Source organism: Anomalospiza imberbis, chromosome 1 (genome assembly GCF_031753505.1).
Source record: "Anomalospiza imberbis isolate Cuckoo-Finch-1a 21T00152 chromosome 1, ASM3175350v1, whole genome shotgun sequence".
In the NCBI taxonomy this organism is placed as follows: domain Eukaryota; kingdom Metazoa; phylum Chordata; class Aves; order Passeriformes; family Viduidae; genus Anomalospiza; species Anomalospiza imberbis.
Genome location: NC_089681.1, coordinates 485,961 through 503,410, shown reverse-complemented (window position 1 = coordinate 503,410; position 17,450 = coordinate 485,961). Strand labels below are relative to the sequence as shown.

The 17,450-nt window shown below is 48.9% G+C and overlaps 1 protein-coding gene across 1 annotated transcript in view; it reads right to left on the bottom strand.

The window, feature by feature from the left end:
* ZC3H3 (zinc finger CCCH-type containing 3) overlaps positions 1-17,450 on the bottom strand; it is a 127,070-nt gene that overhangs the window by 4,021 nt on the left and 105,599 nt on the right. The window contains exons 10-11 of the mRNA XM_068172118.1: positions 7,174-7,352; positions 5,412-5,620 (exon numbers count right to left, since the gene is read on the bottom strand). Coding sequence (XP_068028219.1) covers positions 5,412-5,620; positions 7,174-7,352 — 388 coding nt within the window. The remainder of the gene's footprint in view (positions 1-5,411; positions 5,621-7,173; positions 7,353-17,450) is intronic.

The window sequence follows — 17,450 nt, the reverse complement described above, 5'->3', positions numbered from 1 at the left end:
TCCCTGATGGATTAAAAAATTGGGTTTCTCTGCAAGGTGGGGAGATGAAAGGCAGCTGGAGGTGCCCCACAGCAGGGGTGAAGATTCCCAAGCCCCAAAGCATCGAGATGAAGGGAAAGATAACTCCCTTACAGCTTTCCAAACTCTACCATCCAGCAGAAGAAAAGCTGGAATTTTGTTGGTTTCCTTTCCTCAACAACCTCTGGCCTGGTGGAATGTTTGATCTCCATCATTCTCCTGATGCCACCAAAGGGTTTCATCCTGTCCTGCATCTTCCTCCAGGAAGGTTCAGAGCAGCGAGATGCATCCCAGAATTTCCCTGCTGGATGCTCAAGGTTTAACACCATGAGGAGAAATTCCCTTCAAACAAACTTTCCCTACTTACTCCCAAAAGAAAAATATCCCTTAACCCTTTCCAGGACACCTTAGGGGAGTCCAGAGGCTGAATCTGACTTGGAAAAGTCTTTTCCTTTCATTGCCAAAGTGCTTCTGGAGAAACTTGAGCTGGGAGATGCCATTATTATTATTATTATTATTATTATTATTATTATTATTATTATTATATGAAACTCGATAACAAAAGATGGGGTAGAAAGCCCAGCAGCAAGGGCTACATCCCAAAATTTTCCACAAATGTTTTTTCATATGGAAAAAGCATATGGGGAGGGTTGAATCTCCTTGGCTCCATCCTATACTAAATCCATGTGGTGACAACCTGCGCTAGAAACTCATACTGCTGCTCTTCCACCCAAACCTTCTGCCACAGGTGGATAATACCCTAAAAACTGAGTTTAAATGCACCCATCCCTCAAGCAGGACAACATAGATCCATCAAATTTCTTCATGGAAAAGGTTGTCAGGCATTGGAAGGGGGTGCCCATGGAGGTTTGGAGTCCTCATTCCTGGAGGTGTCCAAGGAATGACTGGATGTGACACTCAGGGCTCTGGTCTGGTGACAAGGTGGGGATTGGTCACAGGTTGGACTTGATGATCTCAGAGGTGTTTTCCAACCTTAACAATTCTGTGATCCCTCCATCTCCATCCCCTACATCCACCAGACACCTTTGGGCTTGGAATACCTTCAGCCTTTGGGGTGTCACAGATGACCCAGGTGCTGCTGGAGGCTGGGGTTGGATCTCCTCATGTCCTGGTGGCTCTGAGAAGCTCCAAAAGTCAGAAACGTCGCTGTGATTTAATTTCCTCATTGCAAAGTGTCCAATTTAGGACCTGCTAAGTCTCACTCCTTTGCCAAGACTGAAATATTTTTCTTCCATATTGATTTTTTGCCCATTTTTTCATGGAATCCTAAAATGGTTTGTGTTGGAAGGGACCTTAAGGACCAATTGCCATGGGCAGGGACATCTTCCACTAGTCCGGGTTGCTCCAAGCCTCATCCAAACTGGCCTTGAGCACTTCCAGGGATGAGGCATCCACAGCTTCTCTGGAAAACCTGTGCCAAGGCCTCACCACCCTGGAGGTGTTTGCGACCACACAGTGAAGTCAATTCCCTGTATTTTATCCCCATTTCTTCCTCCCGAGAGGAACAAACTGCACCAAGTCCTGCTGGGGTCAAAGCTGACAGTGATGCCAGCTCCTGTTATCCCAAGACAACTCCCTTGTGTCCAAGCCCTCCATTCCCAACCAAGCAGATGCTTTGTGGAAAGTTCCAGGGCATCTTCTGCCGCCGACTCAACTATCAAATGCTTGGTTGCCTCACCTGGCTACCAAAAAAAGTCCTAGAGCAAAGATCTGCTGGCAGAAAAAGCACTGAAGGAGATGATGAAGGCGATGAAGATCCCATGGGACCCCAGGGGAACTGGCCACATCCACATGGAGGGCGGTAGCAGTGGATATCTCCTAAATTAAACTGGGGTTGTCCTGTGCAAGACCAGGAGTTGGACTTGAGAGTCCCTTCTAAATTGGGATTCTCTAATTCTCGGACTCCTGGAGCTGGGAATGGTTGGATCAAGACCCACCACCAAGGGGGTGGCGACAGTGGCAGTTCCATGCCCCGCTGGGGTCATCTCAACCACGGCGAGAAAAGAGGCGAAAATCCACATTCCCAAACTTATCCCTCCAGAAGTAGAAGCCGTAAACAAACCCAGAAGCCGCTGCCGCACCTCCCCGAATTCCTCGGAAGCCGAGGCGGTTGAGCGTGCTCAGCGGAGCCGTTAAAAAAGACTGGAGCGAGCATCTTCCATTAACGTTACGACCGTGAAATATGACAATAAAATGACGGCCGTATGGTCCCAAATTTGCAGCCCGCCGAGCTGCTCGGGGTTTATCGTCACTCAAACGTGCAGAGAGCTGTAAAATGTTTACAGAAAGGGTCGTTTGCAGCTATAAAATCCTCTTTTCTCTCCTAAACAAGGCTGAGCGGAGCCATTTACAAAGCCCGGAATGTTCATCGGGGGAGAGGGGAACATCTGTTCTCTCCAGGAGTTTGCAGTGATCTTCTCGAACAAATTAACTAAAATGGGTGCTTTCTAATTAAATTAGCACTCGATTGGAATGGTTTGCATTGGTGCAATTAGCGCGGGGAGGCCAGTTAGGCTCCAGTACAGGCGATTTAACTGGAAGGTGAAATATGGAAAAGCCCATTACCTGGAAAACAGGAGTCAGAGGGGTAGGGAAGCCTGTTCTCCCACCAGCTCCATGATCCTGGGTGGATAACGCAAGGTGAAGGATGGGATACCACCAAACCAGTCTTCCCATTTGGGATGCTCAACTGGGAGCCATTGGCTGCCCCTGTGCTGCATGGATTGGCTTTTTGGAGGACGCTTGGAAAGAAAGCACCAGGGCCCTCAAATTACAGAATCCCGGAATCATTTAGGTTGGAAAAGACCTCCGAGATCAACCTTTACCCAATCACTACCTTGTCAACAAATCACTCTTCCAGCTCCAATTTCCAGGCAGCTCTGGAGGGTTGGGAACATGACAGCGGTGCTGCTCCATGTATTCAGAACTCATCCCTCCTTTCCAGTCCCCTTTCCCTATATCCCAAGCCCAGACCCCCACTGAGACCCTGCAAGCTCGTGCTGTTGCCCATGCTGGTCCTTAAAGGTCATCTCTAAACTCCCTCCCTGCCCCTCCCGTGTTTTTCCTCATTTCTCTTGCATTTCCCAGGATTAAAAGGGCATTTTCTCCAGTTGTGACAGTTTAACCAAGGAATTAATCTAATTCCTTAATAACAACCTGTCCTCCTCCTTATTTGTGTGCCATGCCAATAATTTGTGTGTCAACTTCAGGCTTCACAAGCACAAACCCAACGTTATGGCTGGCACAGCTCCCCAGATCCCACCCCCAAATCCCAAAATCCCACCACGGACTCTGGCTACTTCCTAGAGCTACACATGGACTCATCCTGACCACCCGCTCAGCTCCAAACTCAATCTCATGATCACTAAATATTCCAAAGGAATACAGGAATATTGGAAGGGATCCACAAGGGTCAGGGAGTCCAGTCCAAGTGGTGTGGCCACCACTAAGCATTTGGTCCTTTAGAAGCAACAATCCCATGTTCTCTAGGGATGGTGTCCAGGAGTCCTCTTATCCCATTGGATTTGGGGGTTCCCGGGTGCTGGGATTAAGATGAGACCCAAGGATGGGCAAACCCATGGGTCAACATTCCCATGTCCAGACTCTGCACGCCATAGCTTTGGCAGGGAAATTGCTTCATCATCAGATGATTTTACAGCCATCTGCAATTCCTGCCCGGTTTTCCTTTCCTATGGATCCTCCAGCATCTCCTTTCCCAATGCCGTGAGCCTCCCTGGGCAAAGGAACACAGAGGGATGAGTGCCCTGACCTCATACCTGCCAGCTTCACCCAGCCTTCCTGCCAACATTCCCAAATTAACCAGCTCGTCCTCATCCACCCACCCAAAACTCCTAGAAATCATCCCCCCTTGGATGCACACACTAGAATTAAGAGGAAAAGGATGCCCTTGCTCCCAAGTTATTCCTGGCTGCCAAGTGTATTCCAAGGCATTTCAAGTCTTGTCCATGAATTAATTGTTCCAACTTCATGGAGACAAAAATCCCAATTAAGTCACTGCTTTGGGAACACTTCCCAAGATCAAAAGGGAGTTGAACCAGGGCCAAGGAAAAGGAAGAAGTGAAGAAGAAATCCTTGGAAAGGGAAGCTGAGTGTTTCACTCCGTGTTGTGGAGAGGAGCATTCCCAGCCAGAATGGTCCCCTCGCAGTGTCCACCACACCGTGGTTCAACAGCACCCATGCTTGTCTGTGACTTCGGGAATGAGTTGCTAATCCTGGGAAGTCTCTTTCCGACAGCATTAAGGTATCTCAGCCCTCCCTGGCTTGAAACAGCTGAGCCAGGCACAGCCTCGCAGATCCTTATGGATGATCCTGTAAATGCTTCAGCCTGGCTTTTGCAACAGAATTCATCCCTTATTCCAGTGGGATTCTGCTCTGGCTGCATGGAAAGCAGGGATCAAAGATGGGAAGGGCTCACACTGAGCCAAATCTTGTGCCAGCAGAGCTGGCAACGGGAATTTCATCATTACACCCACAAAATATTGTGATTTCTGAGCCCATTACTGGATGGTGCTCTGGAGATGAGGCTGCACATCCCTCTGGGGAAGGATGGAAGAGGAAAAGGGAAATGTGGAGCATCATCCAGTCAAGAACCTCCCACTCTGGGGAGACAGGGAACTGGGAAGAACCAGGCACAATCCCAGCCTCACCATCTCCATCACCTCTGCTCCTGGGAGTACATCCCTGGAGCACCCAAAAATCCCATCCCTTTAGGTTTTTTTCCATGGAGGAGCTGAAAAAGGAGAGGAGGAACCAAGGAGAACACTGGAGAAGCAGAAGCCGCTTGCTCTCACGTGTCAGAATTCCTAAAAAGTTCTGCTCATCCTAAACCATATTTCCCAAAAATTTTACTGACTTCCAAAGTAGATAATCCCAGACTAACAGCTCTTCCTTCAAACTTCTAACCTACAAACAACTCCACCCCACCTCCCACTGGAATGTTTTTATTGGAAAGCTTCCAAACTATTTCCTGCTGGGACACAGGTGTGATGGATGGTCCAGAGGTCCTCCAGAGGCAGAGCATCCATGCATCCCACTAAACACCTTCTCTATAGGGCAGTGATGTGATTCCATCATGGAAATGAGAGTGGATTCATTATTGGATAATTTACAGGATAAGGAAGGAGTTGATAAAATAACGGGACAAAGTCCTGACACACAATTTTGGGAACAGACACAAAGATTTGTGCCCAGATGGGAATCCCAACTGCCATCCCAGTTTGGACTCCCAGTCTTAACTGCTTTGGTGACTCACAAGGAACATGGATCCCACCAAAAGCCATGGAGAACAGCAGAGAGAAATATTTTTTCCTTGGAAAACCACAGCAGCTCCTAGTAGAGGATGTGATTCCTACCTGGTTCATCCTCTGGCTCGTCCTCATCCCTCTCTTCTTTGCAGGCCTGGGAACCAGGAGATTCTGGGGATCGGAGGGAGATGAAAGAGGGCAGCTTTTGCAGGCAACTGCTTGGCTTGGGGTCCTCCTCTTTCCAAAACTTCACCTCTTGCTCTGCACTAGAGGGTCCGGGAATTTCCCCATCATCCTGGAGCTGAGTTGGATCATTCCTGCAGGAATGGGAAAAATAGTAAGGAAAAGTATAACAAACCCACTTGGCAACGCTGGACAGGGTATCATATGCAATGGAACAGGCTTGGAGCTCCCAGGTCTCCATCCGAGGCCATACTGTATCACTGATTTCCCTGGAGCCAGCACAGGTTCAGCTGGAGTTTCTCCCTCCCCAGCTGGATTCCCTGTCCTGCACTTCCCTGAAAGGTTCCCAGCTCCTCAGATTCTTGTGGAGGTGCTGGGCTCCTGTTTGTGATTGAGCAGAAGGAAGGGGAGATTGGAAGGCGTGGGGAGTTGGGATGGCTTGGAGGTGTCCTGCTGGGCTTGGCTCATTCCCAGCCCTGCCACTCTCTTCCAAGCTAACTTGACACTCCAGCTCCTTTGACATCTCCCATGACGGTGCCAATAAAGGGAAAAAAAAACCCTCTGGAGCAGCTTCCAAGCTGGGGTGCGCTCCCTTCCCAGCGGAGGATGCCAGGAGTCTCCCAACCAGCCAGGCCTGCACTCATTCCTCCTTCCCTAAAAAGAGCAAGGAGCTATTTTACACCTCGTTCACACCGGGAACGTGAGCTGGGTGTCATTCCAAGGCTCTTCTGTCACCCCGGATAAGTTCGGAGAACCCGCGGAGCTGCTCGTCCCCCTCTGCTACCTTACAAGGCAGGGCCAGGATGAGGCCCAAGCCCAGACCATGGAGGATTCCAGGGGCATGGACCAACCTGGCAAAGTTCCCAGGTCCCTCCCTTTCCGTCCCACCTTCACTCCCACCTCCCACTGCAAAAAGCCATGGAGAAGCCATGCTCCCAAATTGATCCTTCCTCCTCCCACTGAGCAGGACTTGGAGATTTTGGCTTTTAAAGCCAAATTTCCATTTGGCTTTAGTTTTAATTCCATTGGGATGTTGTTGTCCTGCATGCATGACTTGAGAGTGAGGGCCAAGCTCAGGAAAATCCATCTTCCTGTGAGGATGAGGATGGAAAGATCCATCATCAGCCTGTGGCTCCATCCTGGCACCCAAAAACATCAGGGAGAGCTCAGAGAGTTTCCAAGGATTACCAAGGGCCCAGCCTGGCACCAAACTTTTCCAAAGCCTCTTCTCTCCATGTCCATCCCCATTTCCGATTCTCCAGCCCCTCCATGCCATGGAGAGGGCTCAGCTCTGCTCTCCAACATGGACGCAAGGATGAGGGATGATGTTTTCCAGTTTCCCACATAATTATGGATAACGTGGATCCACTTTCAGCAGTGGAATCTCTATCAGGACTCCTCCATCTCCAAGAGGAAGGTCTACAAAAGCCTCAAAAGTACCTGGAGGTGCTAAAGCCCTGGATGGCACATTCCTAAGGGTGAATCCACTCTTTGCTCTCCATCAGCTCTTTCTCACGCATGGACACTGTTCATTCCAGAGGTGTCTCCATCAGGAAACACCATAGTGACCCACACCAACACATCTTAAAATAAACCAGGATACAGATGGAACACGCCTGGAAGAGGAAAACTCTGGAGGAGATTGGGAAGAAAACTGTTAAATGAAGCAAAACAAGCTCTTTCCTACCTGCCTGATGCCTCCTGGATCCATCTCGACTTGGAAGGGGGGTTGTTGTGGTCTCCATCACCTCCAGCCTGCTGTGGGTGACGCCTCTTCTGGGGGTGCAGGAGTTTGCACCGGGCACCCTTGGGGCAGACGCCTTTCTTGGCAAAGTCAGGACAAACCAGTGTGTGCTTCTTCTTGCACTGCCAGGGAAAGAGGAAGTAGAGTTGGAAAAGGCAGGGAAAACCCTGTGGGAGCACAGGAATCCACAGCTGAGCTCCTTCAGGTGGCACCAGCACCTTGCTGAAGGGAGAGAGGGATGTGTGGGCATTTCCTTCTCCGCATGAAAACAATATTCCAAGAAAAAATACTACTAAAAATAATATTTTTAGTCTGGTACATTCCACACCTGCCCACGATTTTCCAAGTGCTTGATTTTATGGATTCAAACCACCAAAGCCTTAACAGCAGTGCTTTATCCCTGGAGAAGTCCCAAGGAGGTTATTTGGGCTGGAGAAGCTGGCTTTGGAGACAACACAGGGTTTTGTTGTCCCAGACATGCTTGGGACTTGGGAGAGAGCAAGGAAGAGCCGGAACAAAATCCTTTTAGGATTTATTTTTGGATTGCTGCCTGGATCAGCCTTCTGAGGAAGATGGATGAGGGCTGGAGCTCAACCTGCTCTTCCCAACCTGCTCTTGTGGTTGATGCTCTCCCATCTAGGGAAGCTCAGTGTGGCCATGGAACGGGGCTGTTAAACAACAACATTGAGATGTTCATCCCTAAAAATGCTCCCGCACTCCCAGCTCTGGATTTTGGCAGCTCCCGGCAGTAACCAGTGGTTCTGGTGGGAACGAAGTGTCATCAGTGTCCCAGAGCTTCCCCACAAGGCTTTCTGCCAGGAAATGGCACTTTTTGGCAGTGGGAAAGGCAGGAAGAGACACAGGCAGGGAAGGATGTCTTCAGCTGGGATTTCTATCTGGGTTCCTGGGAATGAAAGTGGAAGGAAGGAAAAAGAATCTCTCTAATCTCTGTTCCCAGCAATCCAGAGAGCTCATCCCAGCATATCCCAAGGGATGAAGGGTGGGAGCAAGTCCTGGACCCCTCTTAGTCCCATGTGGAACCACTCCCACCCAGGATATTCCATCCCAACCAGTTTGGCTTTTGCATCACACTGTGACATCCATGGAGAGGCAACTTAACACACGTGGCACAACCAAAAATTCCCAACTCCAACATCCATTCCCTTGTTGACCTCCTCCAGGAGAAATGTGGGTCCTTCCACACTCAGATGCCCACACATCCCATTCCTCCATGCTACACACGCTCAAATTTTGGGGAAAACTAGATAAATCCATGGGGAAGAAACACAGGGAGGGTTTCAGCACCACCATACTGGCCTGTTTATTAAAATCCATCTCGCTGACAATGCGGGATGGAGGTCAGTTCCTGCCCTTTTAATGCAACTTTACTTTGGGGACACGGGAGCAGCTCCCCATGCTGACCTTTGGGATTAAGCGGGATCCCTGCCGAGCTCTCTCCTTGAAAAGCAGAAGGATTCGACAGCTCCGTTGCCCGGGGCTGAGCACTGAAGTCGGTGGCAGAGCAAGGAGCTCGTGTGCTGGAGGCTGGGGATGGTGCTGAGCAGCAGGAGGGCTGGGATCCACATGGACACATGGATATGGGCTCGATGGGGGGGATTGCTCGGTGTTAGTGCTGCTTTTCCATTAAAAAAAAAATTAAAACTCCCATTCCTATGATTTTCCACCTCTTACTTCAAGGAGCTGGAATGGGAAGTAACTCTACAACCGACAGGCAACCTGGAAGTAGAGTCAGGTCTGAACAGGGTCTGGCTTTGCCATCACTCCCAAATCCTGTGTTTTATAGGAACATGGAATCATGGAATGCTTTGGGTTGTAAGGGACTTAGATATCTCGTTCCAACCTCCTGCCATGGGCAGGGACACCTTACACTGTTTCAGGCTGATCCAAGCCCTGTCCATCTTGGCCTTAGACACTTCCAGGGATGGGGCAACCACAGCTTCTCTGGGCAACCTGTGCCAGGGCCTCACCACCCTCACAGGAAAGGATTTTTTCCCAATACCCCATCTATCCCTGCTCTCTGGCAGTGGAAAACCATTTCCCCTTTTCCTGCTACTCCATCCCTTGTCCAAAGTCCCTCTCCAGCCCTCTTGGAGCCCCTTTAGACACTGGGAGAACCTCTAAGGTTTCCCTGGAACATTCTTGTCTCTAGACTGGACATTCTCAGCTCTCCCAGCCTGGCTCCACCAGATATTTTCTTCATTGTCTCACTTTACCTGCAGACAGGATACATCCTGGACCAAAGACAAACACTTGGAAAAGGCAGCGACCAGACAGGAATTCAAACATAGGAATTTCTCCCAAAATATTAGCAAGCAGAAAAGCAAATTCCTCAGCCTGATGCCTTATTTAAAAATAAATGGGACAAAATTAGGGAAGAGAAAAAAATAAAGGAACAGCCCATTACGGATTGAAGACTGGGATGAATGCACGGGCAGACCTTCCAAGCCCACCTGGAAGGGACAATCCCAGTGGAGCACAAGATTGTGGGGATAGGTCTTGGTGCCAGGTCCTGGTCTGACCATCCCCAGTTCCTGGAATCACAGAATACCCAGAGTTGAAAGGGACTCCCAGGGACCATCAAGTCCAAATTCTGTCTCTGCTCTGGATGACCCCTGAAAAGGATGTGAAATCCTCTTCTGTAAAGGGGTTTCCAGCACAAAACCGACTTGGAAAGGAGAAGAGCAGGAAAAAAAGAGCCCTGACCTCAAAAAGCCACATGGATGCATCACTGCTACATCGAGGAATTATGCTATTTTGGGAAAAGGCCAAGAAACGTGGCTGTTCCTTCCCAGCGGGGCACCGATTACGGGGTGGGACAGTGCCATGATCCCGACTGGGCACCGGGATCGGGATGTGCCACCTGCCCAGTGCTCCACCCAGCCCCAGCCTCCAAGTGAATCCTTGGAGCAGCCCATGTTTATTGGCTCCATGGTAAAAAGATACTTAATAAAGAAAACAAACCATGTGCGACTAATCCCGGGGCCGCGTCCCCAGCTCAGGTTTCTAATGGCTTTTCCACACCGTTCCCAGCATTCTGGCCCTTCTTCCGCAACTCCCTGTCCATCCCTGTTGTCCCACAGCTGGGATGGTGAGGCTGGAATTGCCTTCGGAGGCTGGAAAAGCCCCTTCTGTTTATTTACAGTAGCTCTCCTGCTCCTGCCAGATCCAGCACGCTGGGGCTGGGTTTCCATAGGGAATTTTGCCATCAGCCACGCGTCAGCTGGGGTGAAGCCGAGCGGGGCTGTGGGGTGGTGCTGGGGGCCATCTGATCCCTGCCACCTGTCGGGGTGGCTAATTATACCCCCCGGGACCCCCGCCAGACCACAGGTTGGGCCATAAAAAGGGAAAAAAGTATGGTCTCTTCCATCAGAGAGATGAGAAAACCCCAGAGAATCCCTAAAAAGCCACAAGGAGGAATCTCACCCCACTCCGTCTCCACGCCAACATCCCCATGGATATGTCCCAATCCAAGTTTCCCCACTGTGGGGTTCCCCCCACAGCCTGTCCAGCAATGGTGCCCAGGGTTGGGATGGTGTCCAGCTGGCAGATCCCGTGTCCAGGACTCCTCCTTGGCTGCCAGGGCAGCTTTGGGTGAAATTCCAGGTGCTGTCAAGGATCCACAAGGCCTTAAATGGTCCAACAGGGCCCAACGTGCTCCAGGAGTGAGACAGGGATGAGGAGGTTTGCAGGGCCCAGCCTTCTTTAGCATGAAGCTGGCAAAGGAGGAGGCAGCAACTGGTGGAAAGTCCTGGCTCAGTCTTGGGAATGATGTTAATGAACATTTTCCATGAACAAGCTTGGCAGGAGGGGATGGAGGGTGGGAGAAAGGTGAAGCTGGGTCACTGGGCCAACCAACAACCAACCCACTGACTGTATGGGGTGGGGTGGAGAGATCCCACCCAGCCTCACATTCCTGACTCCTGGGCAGCAGTTTGGCCAGGTTGAACTTCTCAAGTATCTCCAGGCTTAATCTCACCCCCTGCTCCTCTCCCAGTGCTGTGGGACAGCAGGTGACAAGGGCTGGACTTTGATGATCTTTGTGAGTCCCTTCCAACTCAGAATATTCTGTGAAGAGATGACAAAGTGATGGAGCACCTTCCCATCTCATTGGAATCCATGTCTATCCCTCTATCCATCATGATGGACACAAATGCCACCAACCAGACCTTCAGGGGAAGGGGAGCATTAAAACCCCCAATACTCAACTTCCTTAACTCCAGTGTTTCCTACTTTTTAAAGCCCTCTTGAGCATCCATGCAGCTTTTGCCAAAGCTATTCCAGGTATCCCCATGGCCAAGCAGCAGGATTAATGGACGGGATGGATGTCAGGCTGTTTTAATGTCCTTCTAAGTGGCTGTTGGGAAGTGATGGCTGGAGGTGCTGGAGCTGTTTTGAAGTGACAGCCAGTAAATGGCTTTTTTCCGATTGCTTTTTTATAATTGGGTGCAGATGGAAACAGCCTTAAAAAAAAAAAATCCCAGCTCCCTGTCATTAAAACCTGGAGGCCAATACATCCGAACATCATCCAGACTGGAATAATGATGGAGAAATTTAACCGATGTGGTTATCCAAAGGAATTTGCTCCAAAACAAGTTATTGCCCTCAAAAGTTTGCCCAGCAAAATGCCTGCAGTGAAGGGATGACTCCTGATGGTCATCTCCAAATGATCAGAGGAATTTGGGATCTAAAAGCTCTCCAGGATCCTGCAAATCCATAAATTCTCTTTGGTATTTCCAGGAAATAAAACAACATTTGAGCTAAAATACCTCAGGAGCTGGAGCAAGACCAGGATGGTGTTTTGAAAATCATTGGGAAAATCTTATTTAAGAGGCAGCAAAGGAGATGGAAGGGAATCCATACTCATGGCAGGGGGGGTGGAACTGGATGGTCCTTCCAACCCAAACCAGTCTGCAATCCCAGGATTCTGTGGAACAATGGCACCACCCACTTGGTGTCATCTGCAAACTTGCCAAGGGGGCACCCAATCCCATTATGTCATTAATGAAGACATTAATTAGCATTGGTCCCAGTACAGACCCTTGAGGGACACCACCTGTCACTGGTTTTCACTGGAAATTGAGTCATTGACTGTAATTTTTTGGACATCCAGAAGGTGAATCCTGAACCTGGCATTCATCCTTTTGTGGTAATGCCTATGGAATTCAACCCTCCCCTGCACTGCCTTGAGGAACCCCATTTCTATCGGGGACCTCCACGATCCCATCCATCCCACTCGAAAGCCATGACAGAGCCACTTTCACATGGTCTACGCATGGTCTATCCATCAAATCATCACCACTGGGTGTGGAGTGAGGCAGACACCCACTGGATATTCCCAACAGTGTCATCCCCATCAGGAATCAAGGGGCTCCACCACATGCCTGGTTCCAGGTGGCTCAGGGAACCACCAGTGGGATCCTGGGGTGCATTAGGAAGAGCAAGGTGAGGGAGGTGATGCTGCCCCTCTCCTCAGCACAGATGGGGCACATCTGGAGTGGTCTGTCCAGTGCTGGAGACATAGAACTCCTGGAGCAGGTCCAGAGGAGGACAATGAGGATGATGAAGGGACTGGAGCGTCTCTGCCAAGGAAAGGCTGAGGGAGCTGGGGCTGTTCAGCCTGTCTGCAGGGAGGGCTCAGAGCTGAGACCAGGCTCTGCTCTGGGGGGCCCAGCAATGGCACAAGAGGAACAGGCAGGGACTGATATCCAGGAAGTTCCACCTGGAGATGAGGCAGAACTTCTTCCCTGGGCAGTGACCAAGCCCTTGAGCACAGATCAGAGAAGGTGTGGAGTCTCCCTCACTGGAGATATTCCAGAACCCTCTGGACACAATCCATGTGCTCTGGGATGACCCTGCTGGAACAGGGAGCTTGGACCAGATGCCCCATTGTGGTCCCTTCCAACCTGAGCCATTCTCTGATCTTGGGAATCACCCACTGCTCACGGGATGTGGGGATTTTCCAACAGAGAACAGATCAGATCAAAGGGAGATTCCAGACAAGAAGCAAAACCCCAATCTGCTGGGTTTCATGCTCATCTCTACAGAAGTTAAGGTTGAAATCAGGAAGTCTCTGCCTCATCACTACATCTCCACTTTAGAGCTGTGATTCCATGGCTGCTCTTCTCCCAAACTTCCCAATTTTCACATTTTGTGCCCCAACTCCTTCTAGAAAGATATTAAAGTGTAAGAAAGAGGAAATCTCAGCCTGGGATTTATCTTGGTGTTGTTATCAACAATCCCAGGCTATTAAGCAGTTCCAGTGCATCCTGATAAGCCCCATCTTTAACACAAGGATCAGAATTCCATTGGAGATGCTACAGTTAAATTAAAGGAGCAATAAGAACCCTCATTATCCCATTACAAACCATGAGATACAACTGGAAACCCACAAGATTTCCATAGAGATACAAAAATAGGATTGGCTATGAAAGAATCCTGATCAGTTTTAAACCTCTTCTGAAGGTTAAAAAGTGCTTCCAATGGGAAGATCCCATTGCCATGACTGGGATTTATCGTTTATTGTCAGCAGCATTCGTTGCCCAGAGGATGTGGACAAGGACTCAACATCCCCAGCAAACCAACAGGCTGAATCTGGAGAGATTTCAGCCAGCTCAAATCCATCCTGGACACTACTGATGACCTTAAAAACAGCCTCATTGCTAATCCTACACATACTTTATTTTAAATAAAAATTCCACTTGCTCATCAGTTTGGTGACTGAAGATTTCTGCTATACATTATGGGGGAAAACATCTGTCAGCCAGAGCCAAAATTAAGGATAAATGAAATTAAGTTGCTTTTCTAGTTGATTTTCATACAGCTGCAGTGGACTATAAAAGAGCTATCAAAGGCAGAGCTCTCCATCAGCTATTTCCAAATAATTATAGAATCGCGGAATTGTTTAGGTTGAAAAATCCCATTTCCCCAGCACTGCCAAGGCCACCACTAAGTCATGTCCACAAGTGCCACTTCCACAGGGCTGTTAAATCCCTCCAGGAATGAGTATTCCACAACTTGCCAGGTCAGCCTGTGCCAGGGCTGGACAACCTTTTGTTCAAGAGTTCCTCAAGGAAAAGACAAGCTGGTTGGGAGTCAACCTGGGATCAAAGGAGGGGAAAAAAAGATCCAGAAACACCAAGATCTGATGTCTGTGAGGAAAGAAAAATGCTGGTTGAACCAGAAAAGTCAGCTGAGATCAGAAAGCAGGAACAGTGTTGAACTTCACCTTTCCATGATAAAAGATTACGGAAAACAAGGATCCCAGGCTGCTGCTCTCCATCACTGGATAATTAAGAGAAAACCCCATAGACATTTAAAATTTACTGTTTTAACACAGCTCATGTGTCTTTTTTCTAAAGAAATGTGTTAAACTGAATGTATCAGACACACAAAAACATTACGTTTCTGGTGGGAAATTGTTGAACTTCCACCAGAAAAGGAAAAAATAACCAACCAAACACACAAAAAACCACACAAGAATGAGGTTTCAGCTGAGAAAAAATCCCCACATTTGGATTTTCTACAGCAAAATCCAGCAGCTGCCACTGCAAAAACCACCAAGCTCCACCTGGGGGAGGAAAGTTATTCTTCCCAAGGAAGCAGCACTTCCTCAGGCAGTGCTGCCCCTGTCCCATATTCTTTACATAGATAAGGTAGAAATTAGAGCTTCAGTGAAAGCTGTTGGTCCAATAAAAAGATGGATTTTAGGAATAAGATGAGTTGGGATGAGCAGTCCCAGCACAGCTCAACCCTCCTGCCATTGCAGGTCCCCATGTCAAGCCTCACCATCACAAGGCTGGTTGTGCCAGTCAGGATTCCAGAGGGATGGGAACAGATTCTCCTCTTATCCATGATTTATTCCAGTACATCTCCCCGTGCCTTTCCAGGGAAGCTTCGTTGTTTAATCTCACTGTGTCTCACTGTTTAACAGCTCCCATGAGGGAACAATTTACCCACAGGCTCCAAGGCAGCCGACGGAAACAATCCGGAGAGAGGGATTTAACGCGGCTCTGGCGCTAATGGGCATTGAGAGGGGAAGATTATTTAATGCAAAACAATTTTCAAGATGCAGCAATGGAATCATTGAGTGGTTTGAGTTGGAAGGGACCTTAATGATCTCATTCCAAACCCCTGCTGTGGGCAGGGACACCTTCCACTATCCCAGGTTGCTCCAAGCCCTGTCCAACCTGGCCATGGACACTTCCAGGGATAGAGCAGCCACAGCTTCTTGGGGCAACCTCTGCCAGGGTGTCACCACTCTCACAGGAAGGAATTCTTCCCAATATCCCATTTAAATCTTTCTTCCTTCGTCTTTTGTGCCTAGAAAGCAAATCCCAAGGCAGGTGCTCCTTAGGGTCATCTGTGGATGAGCTCCCAGCTCCAGGCTCTCAGCCACACAGAGATCCCAGCCCATGGTCTGCCATCAAATTTGGTTTGGGTTGGAAAGGTCCTTACAGCCCATCCTGTTCCAAAGCCCTGGCATAGGCAGGGACACTTTCCATTATCCCTGGTTGCTCCAAGCCCCGTCCAACCTGGCCTTGGACACTTCAGGCATGGGCCATCCACAGTGTCTCCATCCAATGTCTCCTCTTGCTTGTCCCTTGCTCTGGGGTCATATCACCACAGACACTTCAGTCACTGGTGCTGCCTCATCCCTCACACCCACCAGCCTCATCCCATCCTCTCCTAGAGAATTCCTCCTCCAAGCCTCATCCCATCCTCTCCTAGAGAATTCCTCCTCCAAGCCCCTCCACAAGGCCCCATTATGGGAGGCAGGATGTGGAACCACAGAGGATCTCTGACCATAGAGCAGCTCATGAAAACATCTCCGGAAAAGCCTGGGAAGAACCTGTAAGAGGCCCCATTTCTCCCCCTCTTCCCACTTCCCTCTTGGGGCTTCCTCCAGCACAGGTGGCCAGCCCAGAGGGACCTTCCAGCATGACCAGGTCAGGGTGCCAGGGAAGGGCAGGGAGCTCCAGGAAAACTAGGACAGAGATCTCCGAGGTGGGAATCACTCCATGGCTTTAAAGAACACACATGATGTTGTGTTTAGGGACAATCCCTTTAGGAAGCACAAATGGTGGAGGAACTTCCTAGCCCATGATCAAGGAACCTGTAGGAATGCTGGAAACCAAGGTCCTAGCTCTGTCACCAGCTCCCTTCTGGAAACAGAATCCCAGAACCATTTAGGTTGGAAAAACTCTCAAAATCATCCGATCCAACTTTAGACCTATTAATTATATTGGGGGTAACATTCCCTTTACGAAGGATGTGGTCATGGTCTTGTACTGGAGCTGGCCCCTTCCCCAGTGGTGGATTTAGACCCTTTACAATCCACACTCCGGACAAAAGGACTTAGGAATGCAAAATTAAAGCTTTCTCACTTAATTCTAAATTCCTGGTGAAGCCAGAGCAGGTCAGTCCTGGCATCATTTGTAAAAAGATCAGCTGGAATTACAGTCCATGGAATGGGTCAAAGGTGGATCAGCTTGTCCTGAGAATGCTGCAACACATCCTAGGAAGTCCTTAAGAGACAACACTGCCAATGACACATCATAAATTATGGATAATAATAAACATTTTTGATGGAGGTCTGCTAAAAATCAGGAATTGTGTTTGTATGGGAGGGCACAAAAAGGAAAACACAACTGGGAGAAGAGCCCAGCGTGCCAAAAATCAGCATAAAACAGCCTAAATTCATAATTATGGACCATCCTCTTCGGAGTTTATCCACCCAGGATACTCCACCGGAGTCGCACACCTTTGCATTCCATGCTCTTTGTGCTTCAAACCAACATTGCTCGGACAGGGAAAGGCAGAACGAGGAAAGATTTACTCCCATCCTAAATAATTCACAAGAAAAGGGACTGCGCATCTTTAACAAGCCATCGTTTTATGAAGCAAGGTTAACATTTTTCCTTGATTCAGTAGAATATTATAAACTCTCCGGGGTCCATTTGAGGACTTTCTACTTGGAGCAAAGGCACGGACTCAGCACTTTTTATATTATTTAGAGAATAAAATTAACCCTTAATGGCCCAAGCTGGAATTTCTCCTCCCCAGTTAAATATGGCCCGCTCAGCAATTTCTCCCCATATATAATTACAGGCTGCTATCCATCATCTGGAGGAGAATGCTTTCCCGACATTCCAAAAGTGACGCCGTAAGCACTTTTCCTAATAGAATAAATATTCTAAATA